This window comes from Anser cygnoides, chromosome 4, assembly GCF_040182565.1.
Source record: "Anser cygnoides isolate HZ-2024a breed goose chromosome 4, Taihu_goose_T2T_genome, whole genome shotgun sequence".
NCBI lineage: Eukaryota > Metazoa > Chordata > Aves > Anseriformes > Anatidae > Anser > Anser cygnoides.
In genome coordinates, this window is record NC_089876.1 from 27,743,960 (window position 1) to 27,766,340 (window position 22,381).

The following is a 22,381-nucleotide window of genomic DNA, read 5'->3' on the forward strand; positions in this document are numbered from 1 at the left end:
ACGACGGGCCCCGTCCCCGCCCCGTCCCCGTCCCCGCCTCCGTTGAGGTCGGGGCCCGGCGGAGGGGCGGCCCCGAGCTTCCGCTTCCCGCTGCCGCCGCCCCGCCATGGAGGCCGGGCAGGGCCCCGGCGGCGGGGAGGTGGGCGAGCCCCACGAGGTACGGGCGGCCGCTCGGCACCCGGCAGGCGGGCGGGGGCCCGGCGGGGCCGGGGCCGTGCTGCGGGGGGGAGGCGGCAGCCCCGGGCCCCCCGTACATATACACGGACAGACGGGGAGCCGCGGCCCGGCGCTGTCCGGTGCCGCCCCGCCGTGCCCTTGAGGCCGGCCCCGGCCCGGCCGTGCCCTCGCTGCCGCCTCGGGCAGGGCCCCGCAGGGTGCTGGGGGGGTCACGGCCACGCAGAGCTGGCCTTGGGGGCCCCAGCGGGCCTTCCTGGGGAAAAGGAGCCGGCTGAGTTCGAGCACACACTGAATATATCCCTCTCTCTCCTCTCGTTTGTTCTGTAATTTTTTTGTAATGGTATATTTCATGTAAACAAAAAGGTGTTGGTTCCTTAAGTACAACCGCGTCAAAATACAGGCACTGTGAGGCCTGAAAGCTATAGTAAGCTTTTCACCGACAAATTCTAAACCTTCCTTTTTCTCGTTCTTTTTTTAATCGGTCTCCCCAATAAAAGAATGTGGCACCTAAGCCTTATGTGCCAACCGAGGAGGAACGAAGGCTCCTCAAGGAGTGCGCTGATGAGAGCGCCCGGTATAGAGGTAAGTTGGGTTTGCTGCCGGCTTGGTTTGCCTTCGTCCTGCTCAGAGCGTGTGTTGGCATCTGAGGCCTTAAGGAAGGAAGGCCCACGTGCAGCTCTCATGGCAGTTCATTAAGAAGCTGCCCATGGCCTAAAACTGCATCCCAGTGAGTGTTGATCTATGTAGGATTCACGTCTGTTTATTACAAGTTTGCTGGACAGGAGTTGTGTAAAAGGCACAACATGATTTGTAAGGTTTATCCTTTATAACAAGATCCCTTCATGTTTTCAATTAACATGTTTATTAAAAATTGGAAAATAGTTATAATTAACCTAGTCCCACATTTATTTATGTATCTGGATATACTTTTTTGTTTGTCATTTGTATGCTTTCAATTTTTGTTATCTATAGAATGCAAAAATAAAATACTTTAGCTTAGAGCTATTGCTTTCTGTCTTTCTGGAGGCTGGCGAAAAGAGCATTGTATTAATCGCTTAGCTCAACTTTTTAAGAAAATTGCTGTCTGTGAACACCAGATGTTTGGGCTTTTTTGGTAAATAAAAGCTAAGATTCGCAAATGTGATTCTGCAGTCAGTAATTTTTGCACTACAGCTAAGTAGACAATAATAAATTTGCATTATTTTCACAGAATATTGTCAAAATTTGATTGAAATACCAAGATTAAATTCTCTGTTTTTCTTAAAATGTTGATCAACTGAGAATTGATTTGCATTACTTTTTAACTTTGTGTTTGTAGTCCAAACGTTCAGGACATACCTGTATTATATACACCTGATTAAGAGCTTTGAACAAGCCTTCTGAAGTGATTGCTCTCCACTATTTTATCAGGCTCTAGTAGATTAGTCCTAATGCTGGTAGGTGGTTTAGTAGAGACTGGGACAGAAGAAGAATTTAGCAGCTGGTTTGCTAAACTTAGCACATTGGCACTCTGCTTTCTCCTGGCAGCCAGTAGTTTCAGTGGCAACTTACAAGCCATTATAATTTTGAATTAACAATTCAAGGTCCTACTTCAACTGAGACATTCTTTATTACTTTGGCATTCTCTTCTTCCACTTTTATTCAAATGGTTGGAAGCCTTCTGCTTGTTTGGTAAAATCCAGCCGTTTTTGGAAGTGAAGAGAGTCAGGTTCGTTAGCAGTAAGATGGTTGTTGTGGCTAATTGATAACCTTTCTCATGGAGGACACAAGGGGAGGGAGTTGTTTGTCTTTCTTCGGGTGTTTTGCTCTGAGTTCTTGACTAGCAGGGAAGCTTACTGCCCTGTTCATCTTTTTGCAGAGACTGAAGAAGCAACATGTAGGTACTGTTTAGAAGCCCCAAATTAGTTTCTTGAGTAGTCTCACTTCAGGGAAACACGTTAGTAATTGGATTTTTCTTCAGGAGTTGCATACTGTACTGTTATCTCTCTAGGAGAACCTAAAGCCCTTTGCTGTTTTCTGGATCTCCTGTCTTTTTTTCACTGTTCTGCATCGCATGTGCCTATACATTTGTATTAGCTGTGATCAATATGTGGTTTTTGAACACTCCTTTGCATAGGCTGCCTGTGTGACTGCCTTGACATCATTGCTTCTTACTGTACCAATTCTTGTTATTCACGGGTATTATTATAATTTTATGTATTTCCAAGTTGGAGTCTAATTTTTACCAGTTCTTACAAACCCTCTGTGTTGCAACAGTTCATTGATAACGTCTCTTTCAGAAAACTTGCTAGTCATCTCTTATTTCAGTTTAATAAACATTAGTAATACCAGTAAAACATGTAATCATGTTATCATATAGTATAAATTCTAATACAGAAAAAAAAAATCACTTTGCAATCTACCATGTTATCCTTTGCACTTTTAATCCCATCAACAGAATCACGCACTTGATGTGACTTTTTCCCCCAGAAAACCATTTTGACTGGAATACATGACATTCCCACCCTTAATGACTTGCTGCTGATGTATCAGCCTTCCAATATTTTTCCTACGATTTCTTTTGTTCCTCAAGCCGAGTACTTGTTGCCCATAGTAGTGGAAAGCAGTGATGTTCTCTGATCTTTTTAATCTGCTTTTATTTATTTTCTACGCTTGCATATGCATAGTGATTTTTGTGTTGGACTCCAATTTTCATTTACCTATTGCTGTTCTGATTTCTAGTTACCATATTATGTCATTTATATGTGCACTTAGTAGCATTTGTTGCCATTATGGTGTGTAACCTATCTTTGATGTCCAGAACATTTGTGCTAGGTGTATAAGTCATTTCTGTCCTCTGTAGTAAGTTCTGATGGATTTTTTTATATAACTTTTTTTTTCCAGATTTTTTTTCTTACCATTCAGATTGAAATCTGCACTGCCATTCTGTATCTCAAAAAATCTAGAACTCTTAACTTTCAGAAAATCTAGGTCTAGATCTTCTAAAAACATTAGGGCTTTAATTTTCAATACATTTGGAGGTTATGTTCTCTGTTGAAATGTTAACGTAATCTTGCTTGTAAACCATGGAACCAATACTTTTTATTAAAAGTGACATCCAGTCATATTTACCCTAAAATGCTAGTTGGACTCCTAATCTAGTTTAGATCTGTCTGAATTTGTAAAAGAAAAAGCAACAGATAGTATTTTTAAGAATTTTTACAACACTATTAAATTATAGTTTTGCAAACTATTTATCTTGAAATAGGAACTTAACTAGCAGATTGTGCGCTTCAAAATACTATAAACAGGTAGTGCTGTTTACAAAAAAGTTCCCCTAGGTAAAGTTACTGCAAGCCACCGAGCCTTTTTGTAACATCTGTATTTGCAGAGCTGCTTAAAGTGTAGTAATATTGTGACAAGTGTGAGGCCTTAATGTCATCGACTTTAGCATTACCATGGGTGTTATTTCGGTATCACTGTATCTTGTGTTATCTTGGTGGTCTTACAGATAGTTACAAAGAAGTTTCATCTTCCCGATATTGTAATTATCACTGCTTGAAAAAGTATTCCTTTTGTTTCCTGCCATCTCCAAATGCTTTCTGCTGTCCGAAGTAATTCAACACGATAAAAATTGATGTCAACTGTTAAGCAGACTGTGATAGGTAATACTGCTGTAATAGGTAATACTGTGATAGGTAATACTGCTCTGTGTTCATCGTCTTCTCTGCATTCCTGAACCTATCCCCAGTTGTGTAGCTTGATCTGTAAGCTAAAGAAAAACTTGCTTCATTCTTTCATTTGTTGATGAGTAAAACTGATTGGATTACCTAGTTTTATATCAGTTCGTTTTGTTTCTCTTTAAGAGTTGGAGTTATTTAAAAGTTTTCGTATTAAAACAAAATCAAGATTTTTTTGGTTATCAAAAAATTTTAGAGGCACAGGCCTCTATGTGGCCTTTTCTCCTAAAAATCTGCGTTTGCTTCTCAGGTTTAAAGCGCTGCATCTTGATGCCGTAGCAGTTGTAGATGGATGTCAGCACCTGGAATCTTGTACCTTGATCCCATCTGCCACTGGCTTTTGTATTTTAGGAAGCATGAAGTCCAGTGAGGACAGGATAACACATTAACCAGTGCTTCATTATTTATAGGAGATCTCAAAGCTAGATTTGAGAATGTTTCATACTTGATATAATTTTTTAATTGTATATGCTTAGATTCTCATACAAATGAACCTAGCAAGACCTAACAACTCTAGTTTTGTTGTATATTTTGTTAAATATTATTGAAAATGTTGAAAATTATATTTTAAATAACTTTTCTTCCCTACAGCTTTTCCTTTGGCTGCAGCGAGCATGCTTGCTACTACTTTCTTAATCAAAAAAGGTAAGGTGTTAAAAATACTTAGTTTAATTTGAATTTGCTCAGATAAACTAATTTCTGTTTTTACTAAAGTTACTATACTTAACACCTAATCTGCTGGTAATTAAGACAGGTTCTGACTCTTAAGCTATATGACTTGCAGTTCCTGAAACTAAAAGAACAGAACTTTTAATTAAAATCACATTCTTACCTTTTGCTTGCCATATGCAATATCTCAGTGATTATGAAACAATGTATTCTACAGTGTGTAGTGATACTGTGTGTGATATGATTAAAGAGGTACTTGTTAGATTTTTGTAATATTATGGGGAATTCCAATGTTAGGTTTTCTTGAATTTTCTTTAATTTAAATTTTAAAGGGTAACCTGCTACCCCTGATATTATGCAAGAGAACTGTCACTTTGGATTCATAGAACAGTTAGTGTTTCTTCAACTTAATTCTTAATAACTTATGAATAATTACTTTCATTCCTCATTTTCAGGTATTCTGAGAGAGACCTCAAGATTTGGCTCTTTTACTAAAGTTGCATGTAAGTAAAAACTATACATAAATTCAGCTTGCATTTATGACTTAGGTCCTGGAGTCTGTTGCTCAGATGTAATCCCCATGAGACTAGCTGGCTGATTCACTGTGACTTCACTTCATGCTTATATTGGTAAAACTGTGCCTGAGGTTGTAGCTATGTGATCTGATTTATCCAGTGAATAAATTTCACCTTTCTGCAGTTGATTCTATCAGTCAGCAACTTTTTCGAAATGCTTAACTACAACATCTGATACCAGAAGAATGTATTCAATATCAAAAGGTAGAGTGATTAATTTATTCGTCTTTGAATTTGTGCGACTGAATTTGGATAAGTTTTGTTTGTAGACTTTCTACAGAATTCTAAGATTCAAAATATTCTTGGCAAGTGTAATGTGAGCCTGTAAGATGAAAATATTGCTAACAGACTTTGTACAAGCCTTATTTTTTTTTCCCCTTTTGTGATGGTCCATTGCGGATGAATATTTTTCTATGGTAGAATTTAAAGATGAAACAGCATCATCAGAAATAAATTCATGCTTCAGTAAAAGTGTCTGTAGGAATGTAACCTGTTGCTATTAAAGCATCTCCTGAGATTATTATAGTTGAAAAGAAGTAAATGAAAAATGCTTCTTTTGACTTAGCTTCTATATTTTCCTTGGCTGTATAAACTTGACAGGAGGGAAGAAACAATGGCATTTTCTTTTAGTGCCTGAACTACAAATACTAGCAATTCATGATGCTTCTATCAGAAATTGATTTTTGACAATGATTGTATTTATTGTTCATAGTATCTGTTTAATATTTTTTCTTGTTCTGGCAAGCAAAACTTTTTGACATTGTTTAAAACTTTGTGAGTCTAAATAACATCTTGTAAAATATTAGAACAGCATACTGCTGCAGTGAAGTCTGCCTGAAGGACTTTGCCAGAGTACACCCACCCCTCCCTTCCTAATTTGAAGGTCATTATTCATGTGTCTCGCTTGTCCCATTCAGGCTATTTTAGTGCCTTTTTTTCCTGGACGTTATGTGTGTACAATTATAGGAAAACAGCAATTTCTTGTGAATGATTTTGGATTAAGTATAATCAAAAATAAATTAATAAATTAACCTTTTCAATTTAATACATGACAGTCAAACAGGAAGTTGCCATCTTGCCAATCTGCCCAGATGCAGTCAGTTACAGCCAGTTACTATTACAGTTTACTTCAGTGGGAAGAGGGTAAAACCCATGATTTGTGGTGAAGGAAATGTTGTTTAAGCAGATAAATGAATGAGAGAGACTAGGGCTGCCATTTGTTTATGGTAAGTTCTGCTTGCTTTTTTGAACGCCAAACAATATTATAACAAACCTTTCTAATAAATAATAGAGTTGCTATTTCCCTGATACTTATGCATTTGTAAGTAAGGGCCATGTTCCTCCTATTTAGAACTAAATTTTGAAATCAAAGGAGAAAATAAGGAGCAGCTGGACTGGACCAGCTCTTCTCAAAGTTAAGGTTATTAGTCAAAATTCTTCTGGCTTCTGTTCAGTGTACACTGGTGGGCATACAGACTTTCATTTTATGTTTAAAGAACTTTACATGTAAAGTATGTTTTGATTGTTTTTCAGTAGGTAACTATATGTGATTTATGTACTTCTTAAATACATCTTAGGTGCATTTGGGGGGAAGGGAGGAGGCATAGTTGCAGTTTAAAAGGCCTGAGTTAAGCAGTTTTCATTTCATTCTCATATTGTTTAGGTCAGATGCAGCTACTGTCTACAGGATCTTCCTGCTAAGTATTGCCAGAGACATGGTTTACAGGTCCAAATCATGTCTCATAATTTAACTGTACATTCCTCCTGCAGTGACATCTGGTCAAAGGAAGCAGTTGTGTTGTTTTTTTTCCCTTGATGAGTTCTGAAAGAAGAGCACATCAAATTCCAGACGCTGCTACTTCATAGTTAGCTGATGATAAACAATGATAAAACAGCTTAAGAACATTCCTGCATTCCTGGTGTCACTGATCTGCGCATAGCAAAGCTGTGTCTGTTGATCACGGTCTGCTAATGGTCCGTGTCTCTTCTGGTTGGTAGACTCTGAAGTGTATCCATGCTTGACTGCAGTAATGGTCTTTTATATCTAGTTAACGTAGTTGGGTCAGGTGGGGACTGAAGACATCAAGACGTATGAGGAGCAGCTGAGGTCCCTTGGTTTGTCCAGCCCAGAGCAGAGCAGGCTGAGGGGAGGCCTCATGGCGGCCTGCAGCTCCCTCACGAGGGGAGCGGAGGGGCAGGTGCTGAGCTCTCTGAGAATAACCAATGCTCTCTGCAAGGTTTCAAAAGAGTAGTTACATTGATAAGCAAAGACACGGTATATCTGTCAAGGAAGGACAATATTTCAATCCAGTATTAAAGTTTAAAATATAATTTCAGAGCAGAGCAGGCTGAGGGGAGGCCTCATGGCGGCCTCACGAGGGGAGCGGAGGGGCAGGCGCTGAGCTCTGCTCTCTGGGGACAGCGACAGGACCCGAGGGAACGGCATGGAGCTGGGACAGGGGAGGGTCAGGCTGAGCGTTACGGAAAGGTTCTGCACCCAGAGGTGGGTGGGCACTGGGACAGGGTCCCCAGGGCAGTGGTTATGGCGCTGAGCCTGCCGGAATTCAAGAAGCGTTTGGACAACGCTCTCAGACACAGGGTCTGATTTTTGGGTGGTCCTGTGTGGAGCCAGGAGTTGGACTCTGATCCTTATGGGTCTCTTCCCACTCAGGATATTCTATGATTCTGTTTGGTATTAGCCTATAGTGGGACCTGGCCTCCTTTATCTCTCTGATTAGCTTCTCTAAAGTCTTGTTACAGTGAACACAGAAGAAGCAGAGAACGATACCTGATTTACTGTACTAATTTGGAAAATGTAGATTATCTGGCTGTCAGTTATGTAATAACAGAAAACAAATATTTTAGCCACTAATTACTTCGGGTAAAACATTTTCTCAAGAGATGTTTCCATGTGTCCCGACTAGAAGACCTCAAGAAAAGGGAGCTTTAACCTTTTGCATAAATTACAAAGAGAATCACCTATGCTGCTTAACTTTATTTTGCTAAATATCTAGTTTGAATTCTCATTTGGTCAAAAAAACTACTGTGATCATTTAGTGTTATGTCCTGCCTGGCAGATCAAAATGTCTTATGCACCACTCGGAAAGCGTTTGCCTACAGATTGCAAGGGTTCAAATAATTCAGTTGTTTGTCCTCAGGCAACCTCTTCAGAAGATGACGAGCCTAGTATTGAAATTTCGTAGACTTCTCTTCATACTGGTGAAAGCCTTTTCAGGATCTGTCTGTTCTGATGGATTGAATTCTCAGAATTTTCTGCCTTTGTTTATTCCTTACCATTTTGTCATCTTTGATAGTTGCTGTTTCTGGATCTTGGGAAAAGCTGACGGGAATTCTCTTCTTTGTTACCTTTCACTCATTAATTACTAGCTGAAGTCATCAGATACTCATGTCATGTCTAAGTCTCTCTAAGTATGTCTCTGTTCAGCTCTTGCATTTGTTTTTAGTACCCTTTGTCCACAAAACTAGCAAAGAGATGACTACTGCATTTTTTTATTTCAGATCTAATCTTTTTTTTTTCTTTAATTCAAGGTGCTGTGTAATTCATTGGAAATGATTACTTTAAAACTATGTTGAATGTTATGATACAGCATATAAAATCATCTTTTCTCTTTTAATAAAGTTGCTGGAACGTGTGGATACCTGGCTGGAAAGATATCCTACTTGCCAATCTGTAGCGAGAAATTTAAGAAACTGAAGGACTCCCCAATAGGAGATGTTCTACGACAAGCTCAGAGACATAGTTCGCATTCGTAAGAATTTAATTCTTTTAAATTTAAACCTTCAGATAATCTACACCTTCAGATCTGCACCTTTCCTCCTCTCTCTTCTGCCTCTTTCTGCCACTTTCAGGAAGCTGTATCATCTGTATGAACTGGCCAGCTGTAAAACACACATTTTGAATTTGTTACATACAACTGATTACTTTGAGGAATAGAAAAAGAAGCATTTTAATTTAGAAGGAATATATTTTGATAAGAGAGACTTGTTTTCCTGTGGAATTTACTTACAGTAGTGTGACATCAGAACTTGCCCTTCTCAGCTGAGAAGTAAACTAAGTTAACTGAAATAAAATAGTGTTACTTTCTGGAAGCTTTTCCCATAGTTTAGTTTGATTGAAGTAGGAAGAGGGTGGAAATGATTTCAGTGTTTATCAAAGGAAAGAGCTCAGTAAACAATATCAGTGCAGGAAGAAGCATGGTGGTCAGACTTAATGCTGTTTGTTTAAATCCTTTACATCTGTAACAGCATTATGCTGTACATATGAGAAACTCATCAGGTTCTTAAAACTATTTCCTGTTTTGTTCCAGAATGTTTTCTACTTCAAGTGGTGTTTAATTACAAATCACTTTTGGAATATCTCACTTAAACCCTTGATTCAAAACCGGGACAGCAATAGCAATCTTTGGATAGTGAGTAGATAGTGAGTCCTGCTATTACTGTGTGCTAAGATTTGTTAGATTTTCATGTAGGACTTTATTAAATTTCTATTACTTTTTTGGTTTAGATTTATGACAGTTTTGTCTGCAAGGTTTTTGTAGGCAAATTAACTGCAGATGTTCTTCATATGAAATTAAAAGTACAGCTGAACAGAAATTTCAAGTACAAGGTGAATGCATACTCTAGTGGCACCAAGAGGACGGCATTTTTGATAGAGACAGACAAATTACTATGTAGTGGTTTGTAGGGCCAGTTTGAGTTGGTAGTGAATACTTGAGAGTATCAAGCATCGGTTTCCATAGTATTTTTTGTGTGGTCTTATTTTTTTTTTCTCTGAGAAAACTCATTAATGCTTCTGCTGAAAAATTAAGTGAGCAACTCAGTAAACTGTTACAGTTTTGTTTCCCCAACACAGTTCTTCATTCTCCTTTTCTTCTGTTGTGTATTATTGGTCAGTTATAGTAGCTTGTAATAACGCAGGGTTTTAAGTTGCAAATTCTTCCTAAAAGATCTTTAGAACTAACTGTAGTTCACATGCTGCCACTAGTTACAAGGACACACCCTGTACTATTTGTGTCTGATGCGTTTTTGCTCTCTGAAGAGTCCCTGGGGGGAGGGATTGTCATTTTTATGTTGTAAAGTGCAAAACACTTTCTCTTTTGTCTTCTGTTTTAGAGATTTTCGGGTATGATTTGATTTTCTGGGAGGAAGGAAAGGGTGTTGAGAAAGGGACTATATAGATCTTTGCAATGTTAAAGAAATCTTTTTTTTTAAGACAGTAATTCATGTTGTTGGAAAATAAATTAAACCATTTACCAGAGTATGTTCTGCAGCTGCACACAACTCTACTCTTATAGTTTAATTTTAACTTGTTAACAGTTCTGTATTTAATATTTAATTTTATTATTTTTCAGCCGTTCCAGCCGGAAATCTGAATTTTCAGATACGCCTTCTCAGTCATTTACTGAACCTTCTTCTCCAAGAGCTGGATTCCCACTTTCTTCTACATATTCAGATGATTATAGTTCAACAGACAGAGGCCTCTCTAGCTACGAACCTGTTCCATTCAGTGCTTCCCTGAATGAATCTTCGCCTACAGGAATCACTGATTATGCTGTGCAAGGTGTGATACGTCTTAGTATTTAGCAATTGGTAGTTCAGTAACTCTTAGCTGTCTCTTAGATAGTTCTCTCATTAAACTTAATTCCATCCCATGCAAACGTGTGGGATAATGCAGCTTTTTGAATTAAACACCCTGAAGTTCCCAGAATTGTTTCAGAGGGAGAAGGTAAATATGTGTGTTATTTTCTAACTTTAATCTAAATATAGGTGGTTTTTTTCTTTTTTTTTTGTCGTTCTAATTGCAAGTAAATTAATTTACAAGGTTTAATCTGTTAGGAAACTAAACCTGCAGACAACTCACCCTGGCTTGAAGTTCTTTTTGATTTAAATTAAAGTGAATATGCCAACCATTTCACTGCACCTGATAAGAAAGGCTAGCAGACAAATGGTAGAGACTATGGTTTAAGTTGTTTCATTTTCACCAGTGGTGGTGCTTTAACTGTATACTACTACAATTCAGTGATATTAAAATGTTTTTTATAATGTGACAAACGTTTAAATCTTCTGAGAACTGAATGCATATTGTGTTCTCTCATGCAACAGCTGATTTTTCCATGAAGTAAAATGGTTTTAAAGTACTGGTTTGTGCAGCTGTTGCCCTCCTTCCAATATGAACTCTATCCTCAGCTATTGCAGGGGGCAGGGGAAACACTACTCTGAATCTCTGTGGTACACAAAGGAGGAAGCTACTGTCCATTGCAGTTACATGTTTTGAATCGGTTTGTGTTTTTAATTCCTCGAATGAAAATGTCTTATTTCACGCACAAAAAAAGCCCTTTCATGCAACTCACTTTTAGTTATATAAAAGTTTTGGATGTAGATGTGTCAAGGGACTTGTAATAACACTTCATTACAAATATTGACAGTTTATAAAGCCTGAAGTATAGAACCAAGATTCTGCATTGTAAATGTAGATAAAGTGTTTATTAAGTGACCTATGATGGATGTAGTCCCAATGCTTTGATAGCAGAATGTAAAGCCTGAATGCAGACATTCGAGATTCACTCAGGTTTCTCTACAGAAATTATAAATATATCAAATGTATGACTAGCATTAATTTTACATAAAGTGACCAGAACTGTTTTATCCATCGGGGACCACACGACTGTTAGGCTTTCCACTAGATAAAATGACAAAAATAAGTTAACTGCTGATCTTTTAAAACAGACAAAATGAAAAGGATAAAAGGAAATGAATGAATTAAGGACCACGTACATTCTCAGTTGCATTTTGAATTGCAGCTGTCACGCTCCTTTTCATTTGGGGTTGAGCTGTAATTAACTGACATTCTAGACTAGGTTGTAGCCAAGTTTAGTTGATTGTCATTTCTAGTATTTTGGTGTTTGTTTTGTTTTCAGAACCTGCTCCAATTCCAGAAGAAAGTCGTAAAAAAAAAACTGTCACATATGAAGAATTAAGAAATAAACACAGAGAAACGTACGAAGTAATGGTACCACCAAAGGCAGAAACTCCAATCAAGTTGCCACAGGAAAAACCAGCTAAGGAAGGTAATGTGCTGATTCACAACAATACATGGTAAACTCAAACAGTAGCAATATTTTTAAAAATAGTTACACACCCAAGGCTTAATTCTGCCTACCCTTTAAGCAACATTGTTACAGTATCTGCAAGTATCTGATATGTGATGTAATCTATTGTTTCATATTTCAAATTAATTCTATTTTCAAAAAGATTGATCTTCCAACAGCAGATTGTAAATCCTCTTCTCTGTCCATATTGCTTTGGGACAGACTCGGAAAATCTCATAGCTTCTTTTTTAAAAAATACATTGTGCAACATATTTCAACAAAGAATTCTCTGAGCTCAGAGAGAGTGAAGAGTTTTAGCCATGGAGGGGGGTGCATGTTTTAGATAGCATTGTTCTATCAAAATAGAGCACATAGTTGATGGTTTTGAAGTGGGGGGCATTTATGAATTGTTTCATGTGGAATTAGCGCATTTCTATAGCAGCATTGTTTGTAGAGGTTCATTACCCTACATTAAAACTCAAAGGAAGGAAACGGTATTTGGCAGCAATATTGAGATTTGTTTTCACAGTGAGAAACAAAACTTTACACAGCAAAATAAGAATGCAGTGCCCTGAAGGATAAGGCTTCATTCAGTCAACTCTGACTTGATCAGTTTTTTTGAAAAGGAGACACCAGTAGCAATTTATGTTTACTCGCTCTAGAACGGTGTTATTTAGTGTGACATCTGTGAAAACGATGTCAGCAGGAGGAATGTCAGTTGTAATTGTTTCATTTTGTATGCAGTGTCCAGCCTTCTCAATCACAACGCAATGAGACATGTAGGAATAGATGATATTTCCTATTAGGCATACACAGTTGTAATAAATATACACATATATATATAAATGCAGAAAGGTCTAAAATAGTAATAGTAAGCTTTGGAACAGTGTTGCTTAGGAAGGTAAATCTATTACATCCTTGTGTAATACTCTTTCCAGATCATTAGTCTTTAGACAAATCTACATGGTCTTGAAATAAAAATTACAAACAATGATCGGGTAGTGATTTCAATGTTGTTAAGAGAATAAGTCTTTTTCTGTTATTACATGACTTTGTCAAAGGAAACATTAAGAAATTATTGAGCTGTTCTTTCAGGTTCTAAGTTCAGTCAGCTGCTTTACACAATCATTGATTTACGCTATTTCTTTTTCAATATAATTCTCCACAAATAGAAAGCCAGTAGAAACATCACTTGAAAGCCATAAGGAGAAAACTTAGGCAGCATTCTGCAAACCTTGCCATCCTCCATGGCAAATCTTATGGCTAAGAAATGAGAATGCATTCATTATTTTCAGTTATTTGAGTTATTATAAAATGTTAATCCACAATATTGCCTTCTCTGTTGTATTTCTGTGTTTTGTTTGATGGGTGTAGTCAGGCTTTGAGACTAGAACTACACTGAGCAGCGCATGAGATTTGTAAATAAACTTTCAAGAGTACCTGTTTGTTAGAGAAAGGAGTAAGAAGGGAGTACAAAAATTCAGAATTGTTTTATAAGTGGAGGTATGTTTAAATCTACTGATGTCATGGGCTAAAATCTGATTCAGCTTCTTGTGTCATATGGGACACGTTACTTGTTTGTACATCCTGAACCATTACTCCTTTGTTCATCATCTTATCTCCTTGTTGTAGGAACCAGACTAGCAAATAGGAGACGGGTTTCTGTCCTCTGATGCAAGGACAGAAGGGAAAACTAACCATGTAGGAAGCAGTCCCTAGCTTCCATCTGCTGGTGCCTTTTCCCTTTGTTGTAACAGTATGAATTTGAGTAGCTGCATAGTGAACTGGACTGGACTGTTTTTTCAGGGAATGAGCATGACTTGTTAAGCTGCCATGATTAATAAAAATGGCAATCAAATCATAGGTTGAGACAGCTTCTCATTGTGCCTCACCTGCAATATCAATCTGCTCCTCTTGCCCAGAGAAGCTGTGGATGCCCCATCCCAGGCTGGATGGGGCTTAGGGCAGCCTGGGCTGGTGGGAGGTGTCCCTGCCCATGGTGGGGGGTTGGAACTGGGTGGGCTTTGAGGTCCCTTCCAACCCAAACCATTTTTCAACTATGCAAGACAGATCTGAAAAAAATCCTTTAAGACCAGTACCCTGTTTTTTCTTCTCTGACTCACTTCTGTACTAAAGGAAGCTGCCAAATAATAATGGCTGAGTAGTTTCCTAGTAGGGATTACTGATTTTTGTTTGTCTTTGTGTTTTTAACTATCCTGAATCCATCCAATTGTGCGCGTAACTACATTATGTAGCCACATATTTATTGTAACATTCCTTGCCCGTTTCCACCAATTGTCTTTGTTTCACCCACATGTTGTGTTTGTTTCAAAGTAATTACAAATTCTGCAGGGCAGAAATCAGCACAGTAGGCCTCTGGGCTGAGTATTAATTCATTAAAGAATAATGAATTACAGACTTTCTTCTCCCCATTTATTAAAAATTAGTTTAAATTAGATGTGTATTGTACTGTGACTGATGCTGTCCCCACTTACTACTTCAAATTGCAATGTACCCTAGTTTTTGGCACTGGATAGCTTTGGGAGTTAAATTTAATAACATGACTACTGTTTCTTTCTTTTTTTTTCAGTTAAAGTAAATAAGTATGGAGATACCTGGGATGAGTAAGAACCGAATGAAGAACTGAAGAAAATTATCTCCTGTCAGCCAACTTGAACTTCATCTTTATCAGTCACGAATACTGGCAGCTTTGATGTGTTCTGCCAGGCACAGTTACTAATAAATGAGAAAATCTTGACTTGCTGGAATATTTAAAAAAAAAAAAAAAAGTATTTAGGCTGAAGATTCTTTTTTATTTTGCATAAATGACAAGCCAGGGTATTGTGAGGTGTCATGATTGTAAACCATTAGTGCTATTGTTTAAGAATGAAAAAGCTAACTAGCAATAACTAATATAAATGTACAAGAAGGGGTGAAATGTGTGTAAATAAAAGCAATTATATGTATTGGGAAGGAAAAAAATAACGATCTTCTGAAACTTTGAAGATTTGCATTAAAAGTTACCTGTAGAAATAACCTCTCACTGTGTTTTATCTGAAAGTATGCTTGAAACCTTAAAATGTTACCATACTTAGTAATGTTTGGAATAATACTGAATTATTAGGAGAAAAAGGGTAGAGGAAACTAGCCAAATACAGGAGTAACTGTACTGAATAGGACTTGCCTTTTCAAAGCTTTCTCTGGGTGACAGTTGTGTTTTTATACTGGTCTTCTGATTTGCCCACACTGGGTCTCTTAGGACAGTCAATGCAGAATAAAATGATTGAATGAAACTGCAGGTATTTAAAATAGCTATATTTAAGTGCAAAAGGCTAAACTGGACAAACTGTTAGAAGTTTGATATCTTGACTTAATTTTTGTGCATTGTCTTTTTTCTCCGTTTGTGCTTGTCATGGCCAAAAAAAAAATAAACAACAACATTTGAGACTGTTCATGGAGAAAAGATCCTGATCAGTGGAGTATTGCATTGTTATTACCTGTAAGAACTGAGCTACGTTGGCAAAACTACTGAAAAGTATTTCCTAACGTTTGCATCACCTGCTCTGTCTCAAAACACTTGTTTTTTTCTGTCCATTAGATCCTCTCATTTTCAGTTGTGCTGTGTAATCTCACAGCATTGTTTTTGTTTTGATTCTTAGGCTATAGGTGAGCAAAAACCATGATGAAGTTAACAGCATAAAAAGCATTGCTGGCTTCTTTGTTGGAGATGAAAAATAGCCTACCAAGAAGAAAGTTCTTGACTCTGATTTAGTGGACTAGCAGCAGAGCAACATGAGTAAGAAGGTAATTTTAGGTAGGTAAAGAACAATCAGCTGAAATGGGAGGGAGAAAATGACTAAAAGATGAGGGAATGCTTTAAGAGACAAGTACTATTTATAACCATCAAAACAGGAAGATTGCTATCAGATAAGCTGAGAGAGAGGATTGTGCTAATCGGATGAGCCTGAAGTTGTATCAGAAATTTAACTTAGAGAGAATGCTTCTTGTGCCCATGATGAGAACTGTGAAAATACAGGAAGCTTGCTAGAGTTACATTACTATATATTTTTTAGTGCACCATTCCAAAGCTGACTGGCTTTATCATGAAAACAAAGTTTCCTAGTTGTGAGTTACCCAAGTAACAGGATGCAGAAGATTTAGGTGATTAAAATAGAGCAGATTAGAAGAAATGATTTTTCTGTTGGAAGAATGAAAATTTGGGGCAAATAAAAGGTCTCCAAGCTGTTGATATAAAAATGGGATCTCAAAGACTCTTGCCTCAAATTAATATTTCAAGCGGACAAATAGAGCATTTTACATAAACTGTATTAGTTTTTATTTTTCCTCAGTGAAGAAAACAAAAGGCATATGTAGTATATAATTAATGTTTTAAAGGCCTACGCTGCCTAATGTAACGTGTATTTCTAAATTGAGCGTAATGTTCTCGTTCTGCCGCATATGGCTAGGATCTCTCAGAGGACATACTTTTTTTCCTTAGGAAAATGTTGGGTTTACCATCAAACAATTTAAAATTCTGTTCTTGCCTGAGCATTTGGCTTTCTAAGCATTAAATGCAAGAGTTGTCACAATCATACCTGTTAATAGGCTGTAGAAAAGTAGCTTTTTGCCAAGGTGGGGTCACTTTCATCTTGCTGTGGCAAAGCGCGTGTTGAATCGCTGCTTCGCTCAGTAGCTGTGGGAGTTCAGCCTTATTCCTCCCCTTTTTCTGCACACCTTCCGTTCAGTACCACCTTGGTTCAGAGTGTTCTCTTCCAGCCTTAGGATTTCATATAGGGTACCCAGTTACTTATGAGGAGCTTCTGCGTTTCTGCCGCACTTGCATAATTTATTTTTCTGCTGAATCCTAAGAGCCGATGGCATGGTTATCACTGAAAATGTGTCTGTGTGTAAAGAACTAGGAAGAATGGTGAATGTGTGAAGAAAGCAGGACTGATCCTCCCCGTTCTATGTTTAAATGTATTTCCAGCTCATACACAGCATATTTTTCTTAATTCATTAACCATGCTGACTGTTTTACTTGCATTTAGGTCCCTCAGTGCTCCAGACAGCACAGTAAGAATTTTGCTTTGCATTACCACTTACATTTCCAATTGGCTGCTTCTACAGCCTGACCTAACAACAAAGAGAGTGGCATTAAAAAAGAGCTGAAGTTGTCCTATGGGCCATCATACCTGTGTGTTCGTAATAAATGTGAATTAACTCAATTCACCTTTATTGTAAAGCTAAATAAATTTTCTTTTATTCCTCAGAATAAACTTTAATTATGTAAAAAATTAACTGCTATACCCTAAAGCAAACACCAGCAAATTAGTCTTTTTTTTTTTCCCTGTGAACAATTCTAAAAAGGCTGTAAAGTAACTGCTCTCACTGTTTCTTAAAACTCTTAACAATAAGCAGCTGCATGGCCAATTTAAAGGATTTGGTAGCATTGTCCTAAAATCTGTTGTTACTAATGTGCATGAGCATAGAGAGGGAGAGAATTGTGTAAAGTGCCTCAGCTCTTTGGCAGCTGGTAAAGCTCTAACAAAATGCTGGTCCTAAATGCTTTTGTCTTTGCCCAAATTGAGGGACGTGTTCAAAGTAAGAACACAGTGGGACCTTTTGAGGAGTTTGTTCCTGCCGAAGTTGTTTGGTACACATCTAAATTGAAGAGAAATGTGTATATGAAAAATAATTCGATTTACCTAATGAAAGCTAAAGCAGGTTTGTGGAAGGGGGAAATAGTGTGCACTATTCCAAACCAAGCCCACAGATTTCCTGACTTGTCTGCTATTTGTTGGAAGAATTGTTTGTCTTCCCCATGGTTGTTCGTAGTGAGGAACCCGGTCCGTCCTTGCGCGCGGCACAGCTGTGCATCCAGCTACGGCCCTCGGCTGCCACACGTGCATCAGACCTTCGGTAGCGAGGCTTTGCTTGCAACACATTCTTTCTGGTTTGCAGCCAGACTGGCTTATCTCCATAATCTGTTAAAGGACACAATGGCACTATAAATAGCCCTTTACGTTTTGTAGCTTGGTGGCCTGTTAAATGGCTTAGGGAAATTAACAGATCGTGTTTGGATTTCAATCTCGAGGCAGTAAATGGGAAAATTTGCTTCTCTTTGCTGTGTCAGCCTCTTGCCTTAGGGCTATTTGTAGGGGTTTGCACTACTTCAGCTAAGCCAAAGTAAGTTTGCACACAGGTATGCCTGGAGTCCATAGATTAGATATTTTCTTTGCTAATGTAAGAACTGGATGTAAGCCAGCAGCACCTGACAGAAGTTCTGAGGGATTCCTGAGTAGCTGCATTAGAAAGAGCCCTGAACCAAGGACAGGACCAGAGCATCTCATACATGTACAGCCTGGGCCGGGGCAAGGTCCCAGGTCATAAGAGCAACAAGGGAATTGTTCTTTCCACATAACAAGGGGAAAAAAAGAAAAAAAATAGTATTTTTTATTTAAGTAAAGCAATAAAGCAAAACTAGAAACACATAGCCACTCAGGTTGTAAAATGTGACCAAAGTAAACAGCTATTGAGAGAGCTGCTGGCTAGTAGATGACAATCTCTTGCAGATTCATTTATATGCGTTCAGATAAATTAAAACTATAATTCTGAAAGAATCACACAGTAATAGCCATCATCTAAAGCATTTGTTTCTGTTTACTCTCTTTAACGCTAACAATGCTGATACTGTGCTACTTATATGTTAGTGTTTTAATACTTAGCACTTGTTTACTCATTTTTACTCAGTTACTGTTATTTTTTTCAATTAAGAGATTCAAAATTTCCTGAGGTTTTACCATCTATAGCAGAATGGTAATACAGAGTTGGATACAAAGGATATTCAATCAAATATAGCTTTCACTTATCGTTAACCTGAGAAAAAAACTTGTAAGATGAAGGAGAAATGAAGGGTTTGATAAATTGCCTTTGCCAAAACTGCAAGTAAATTAGGATAAAAAATCCCTAGTGTGTAACCTTTTTGTAGTTCTTCCTGCTGCTCAGTGATGATGTGTAGAATTGGGATACGCAATCTTAGCATGAACTGCTTCCAACGCCCAAAATGGCAAATTCATTCCTTACCAGGAATAATATGCATGATTTATTCTTTCTAATCCACACTGGAAGCACATTTCTAGTACATTTTTTAATTAAGTTTTAATTAAGCTAAAATTTAAGTTCTATATAAATTTAATGACACAAATAATTTTTGTAGAATCATTTTTGTTTGGTTTAATTCTGTATGTTAAATGTCATTGCTATCGTAAGTGTCTTAGGATAACTAACATTTTATAATAGCATAGCTGATACAGAAAAGGGTGACTGGCTGCAGTAGCTGATGTCTAAACAGTATTGGTGGGTTATTAACAATGTCTACATCATAGAAATACACAGTGCTACATAGAAAACATTTCTGCTGGTATATAGTGTCCTGCAGTCAGTGCATATGGCTACACTGAAGAGCTAAGTCCATTTTTTCGTCCCCTTACATTCTATGAAGTTCTCACATTCGTATTTGCTTCCTTAGCCTCTACCTGCTAGGTGATGCACGGCTGTGAAGGCTGCGGGAGCAACAAGTGCGCGAGGAGGAGCCCCGCAGCCCCCCGTGAGTTCTGTGCAGCGACAGGCCGGGGATAATGAACAAGGGGAACTGGCAGGGCTGGCGGGGCAGCTGCCCGACCCACCAGCAGCCACCTGCCGGGCAGCCTGGTAGGAAACCCCGGGGCAGACAAGGGCAGGCTTTGTGCCTGACAGCCGCCGAGGGCAGCTTCTGAGGGTAGGACGATCTGCTTGATTCACGGAGCTAAGCAGTAGACTGGGGGAGATTAAGTGGCAAGCATTTGCTGCTGGCTAAGGTTTCGGATTTTTATTTTAAGTATTACACATGCAGGAGATAAGCTTGGGCATGTCCATTGCAGTCATCAGAGATCTCAGCCTACAGCTGGAGTGAGGGAAGGGTAGGCTTTAAGTATGCCCCTAGGAGGAGGTATTAAAGCTGCTTCTTGCTCTGAAATACCTGAGCTTGCCCATGTGACTTACCAGCACAGCGCTGCTGCTGAATGATCAAAAGACACTCACGTGAGAAGTAACACTTAAAACTTCAGGTAAGTGGTTTTTGTTTCTGGCACTTGCTTTGGACATGCCACTGCTCTCAGGCAATCTGTATGTCAAAAATGACAGGAAAAACCTCTGCTCCCATGCTAATGCTGCTTTACCCTTAGTAAGCAGAGAAAACAACCACATATAAATCCCTTTCATTACAATATGTCTTTCCTCAGGAGTCTTTGATCTTGTGTTCTCTGTACATAAAGATGCTTCAATCTTCACTTTAAGCATTAACTGCATGTTTTGTTTCATTTGGCAACACTCTCAGCTTGTGTTGTGGTTTTTTTTTCGTTTCTTTTTTTAAAGAGCTATAAGAACATTAGAATCGCTGTAATGGTGGTCCTGTCTCCCGCCTCAGCTAAAAAGAGATCCTGCACTAGTACACCATCCTGTCCTCCAGTGATCAGAGCGTAAGAGCTTCCTGAGACAACGGCTGCAGCTGGAGCGTGCAAATCCAGATGTTTCACAGCCACCAGTTCTCTGGGGCGATGGTGCCTTTTGGAGCCTTTTTGTTTGTTTTTGCCACATCCTGTGGCAGTAACAGAATTGTGCTGTGTAAAGAAGTGCTTCTTTCAATTTAAATTGGATTTTACTGAGTGCTGACTGGTTGTCGTTTTATGAAAAACAGCAATTACTCATTCCCTATTCGTCTTTGATGATGGAGACACTATATTCCTCATCTTGGCTTGTTTAACTGGAGAGTTACTTAATTCATTTCTTGAGAAGAAACCATTTTCTACCTCTGATCGTTCTTTCCCCCTCCCCTTTTGTGTATCTCAGCTCTGTTGTGCACCGTTTGAGTGGAAGCACCACAATGTTCGTGATAAGGGCACACTATGTATTACACGTCTATATTTTCCTAGGAATGTTTTATGTTCTACTTGCCTTTTGGCTGTCGTAGACCACAGATCTGCTGTCTCAGAAAACCATGCAACATGACTCCCCAGTCTCCGTACTGAGAATGTCAGAGTAATTTAAAACCAGACATACGATGCAATTAACATTTTTTCTCATGTGCTACTGATGACAATGAGGCTTATTACTCAGTCTCTCAGCACTGAGGTTTTGGGTTTTTTTTTAGCTCTTCTGTCATTTTGTCATCAATAAATGTGGTCATGTTTCCTTTGGCAGATTCTCTGTCAATGTGTTGACCAGAAGCCTTCTCAAGCCTTCTAGATTTTGAACTGCCCTTGAGAACTGTCCCATTTATTTCTTCAGAGCCTAATTAATTGGAAGCCTTCTCAAAACAAAACAAACGACTCAGCAGATGCACAGGAAGGAGTAGATCCCTTTGTCCACATGGCCACTCTTTCAAAAACACATTAATAGCTTTGTAAGGTGTTAACGTCCTGCTGTGAAAACTTGTTCTCCCAAATTAGCATCGCTCGTGGAGGTACCAGAGTGGCACCCGAGCTAGCTGCATCTTCACACGTCCCCTTGGCCTGGTCCAGCAGGCTGCTGTCCTATCTCCTGCCCCAGAGCTGGTGCTCTGCTTACTGGCCTCTCCCAGAGCCCTGCCCTCCCATTAGCTGTGGGTGCTCAGCATGCCCATCATCCCAGTCTCTTTCAAAATGTAACAGAATATGCCCCAAATCTTACTTTTGGTACAGATTTATAAAAACTTGATCAGTAAGCTTTCATCTCCTCTTCATTCCCAGTTTTAAATGAGAATGACAGACCAGCTGGCTTGCCCGAAGTCAGGATTTTAACAGCAACGTGCCTTGTTTCCAACCTGCAATTGTTTTCCCTTCTAAAACACAACTACATTTCTAAAATAGGATTGAATACAGTATTAGTGAAATTATTTTCAATGGCTGATAGGAAAGTTCCCAGAGAAAAGCAATATATTGCAGGCGTTGGAGGTTAATGTCACCATAGGTTTCCTCTTACACTCTTTCCTTTTTCTATTCATAATTTAATGGAGTGGATTGAGGCTTACATAAAGTTATTCACTTTGCATGCATTACAGCTGAATTCTGTAAATTTATTGATTTTAGCAATCAGATATGTAACATTTTCTATTTCT

At 38.5% G+C, this 22,381-nt stretch overlaps 2 protein-coding genes across 3 annotated transcripts in view; one reads left to right on the forward strand and one right to left on the reverse strand.

The window, feature by feature from the left end:
• Positions 1–15,289, forward strand: OCIAD1 (OCIA domain containing 1). Its single transcript, XM_066995861.1, has 8 exons — positions 1–157; positions 675–759; positions 4,488–4,541; positions 5,021–5,068; positions 8,781–8,910; positions 10,513–10,721; positions 12,079–12,228; positions 14,840–15,289. Exons 1-8 carry the CDS (start codon positions 107–109, stop codon positions 14,875–14,877), a joined length of 765 nt encoding a protein of 254 aa, XP_066851962.1. The 5' UTR covers positions 1–106; the 3' UTR covers positions 14,878–15,289.
• The window catches only part of OCIAD2 (OCIA domain containing 2), a 26,682-nt gene continuing 13,322 nt past the window's right edge, over positions 9,022–22,381 (reverse strand). The window contains exon 8 of one of the 2 annotated variants that reach the window (XM_066995862.1): positions 9,022–9,040. The gene's annotated coding sequence lies outside the window, so the exon portion shown is untranslated. Of the gene's footprint in view, positions 9,041–17,311; positions 18,234–22,381 lie in introns of those variants that run through there. The other variant, XM_066995863.1, reaches the window with a different exon arrangement.

Coding starts and splice junctions, on each gene's coding strand:
- OCIAD1 (XM_066995861.1), top strand. CDS start 107: ATGGAGGCCGGGCAGGGCCCCGGCGGCGGGGAGGTGGGCGAGCCCCAC. Junction 8,911..10,512: donor CAGAGACATAGTTCGCATTC/GTAAGAATTTAA, acceptor ATTATTTTTCAG/CCGTTCCAGCCGGAAATCTG. Junction 10,722..12,078: donor CACTGATTATGCTGTGCAAG/GTGTGATACGTC, acceptor TTTTGTTTTCAG/AACCTGCTCCAATTCCAGAA.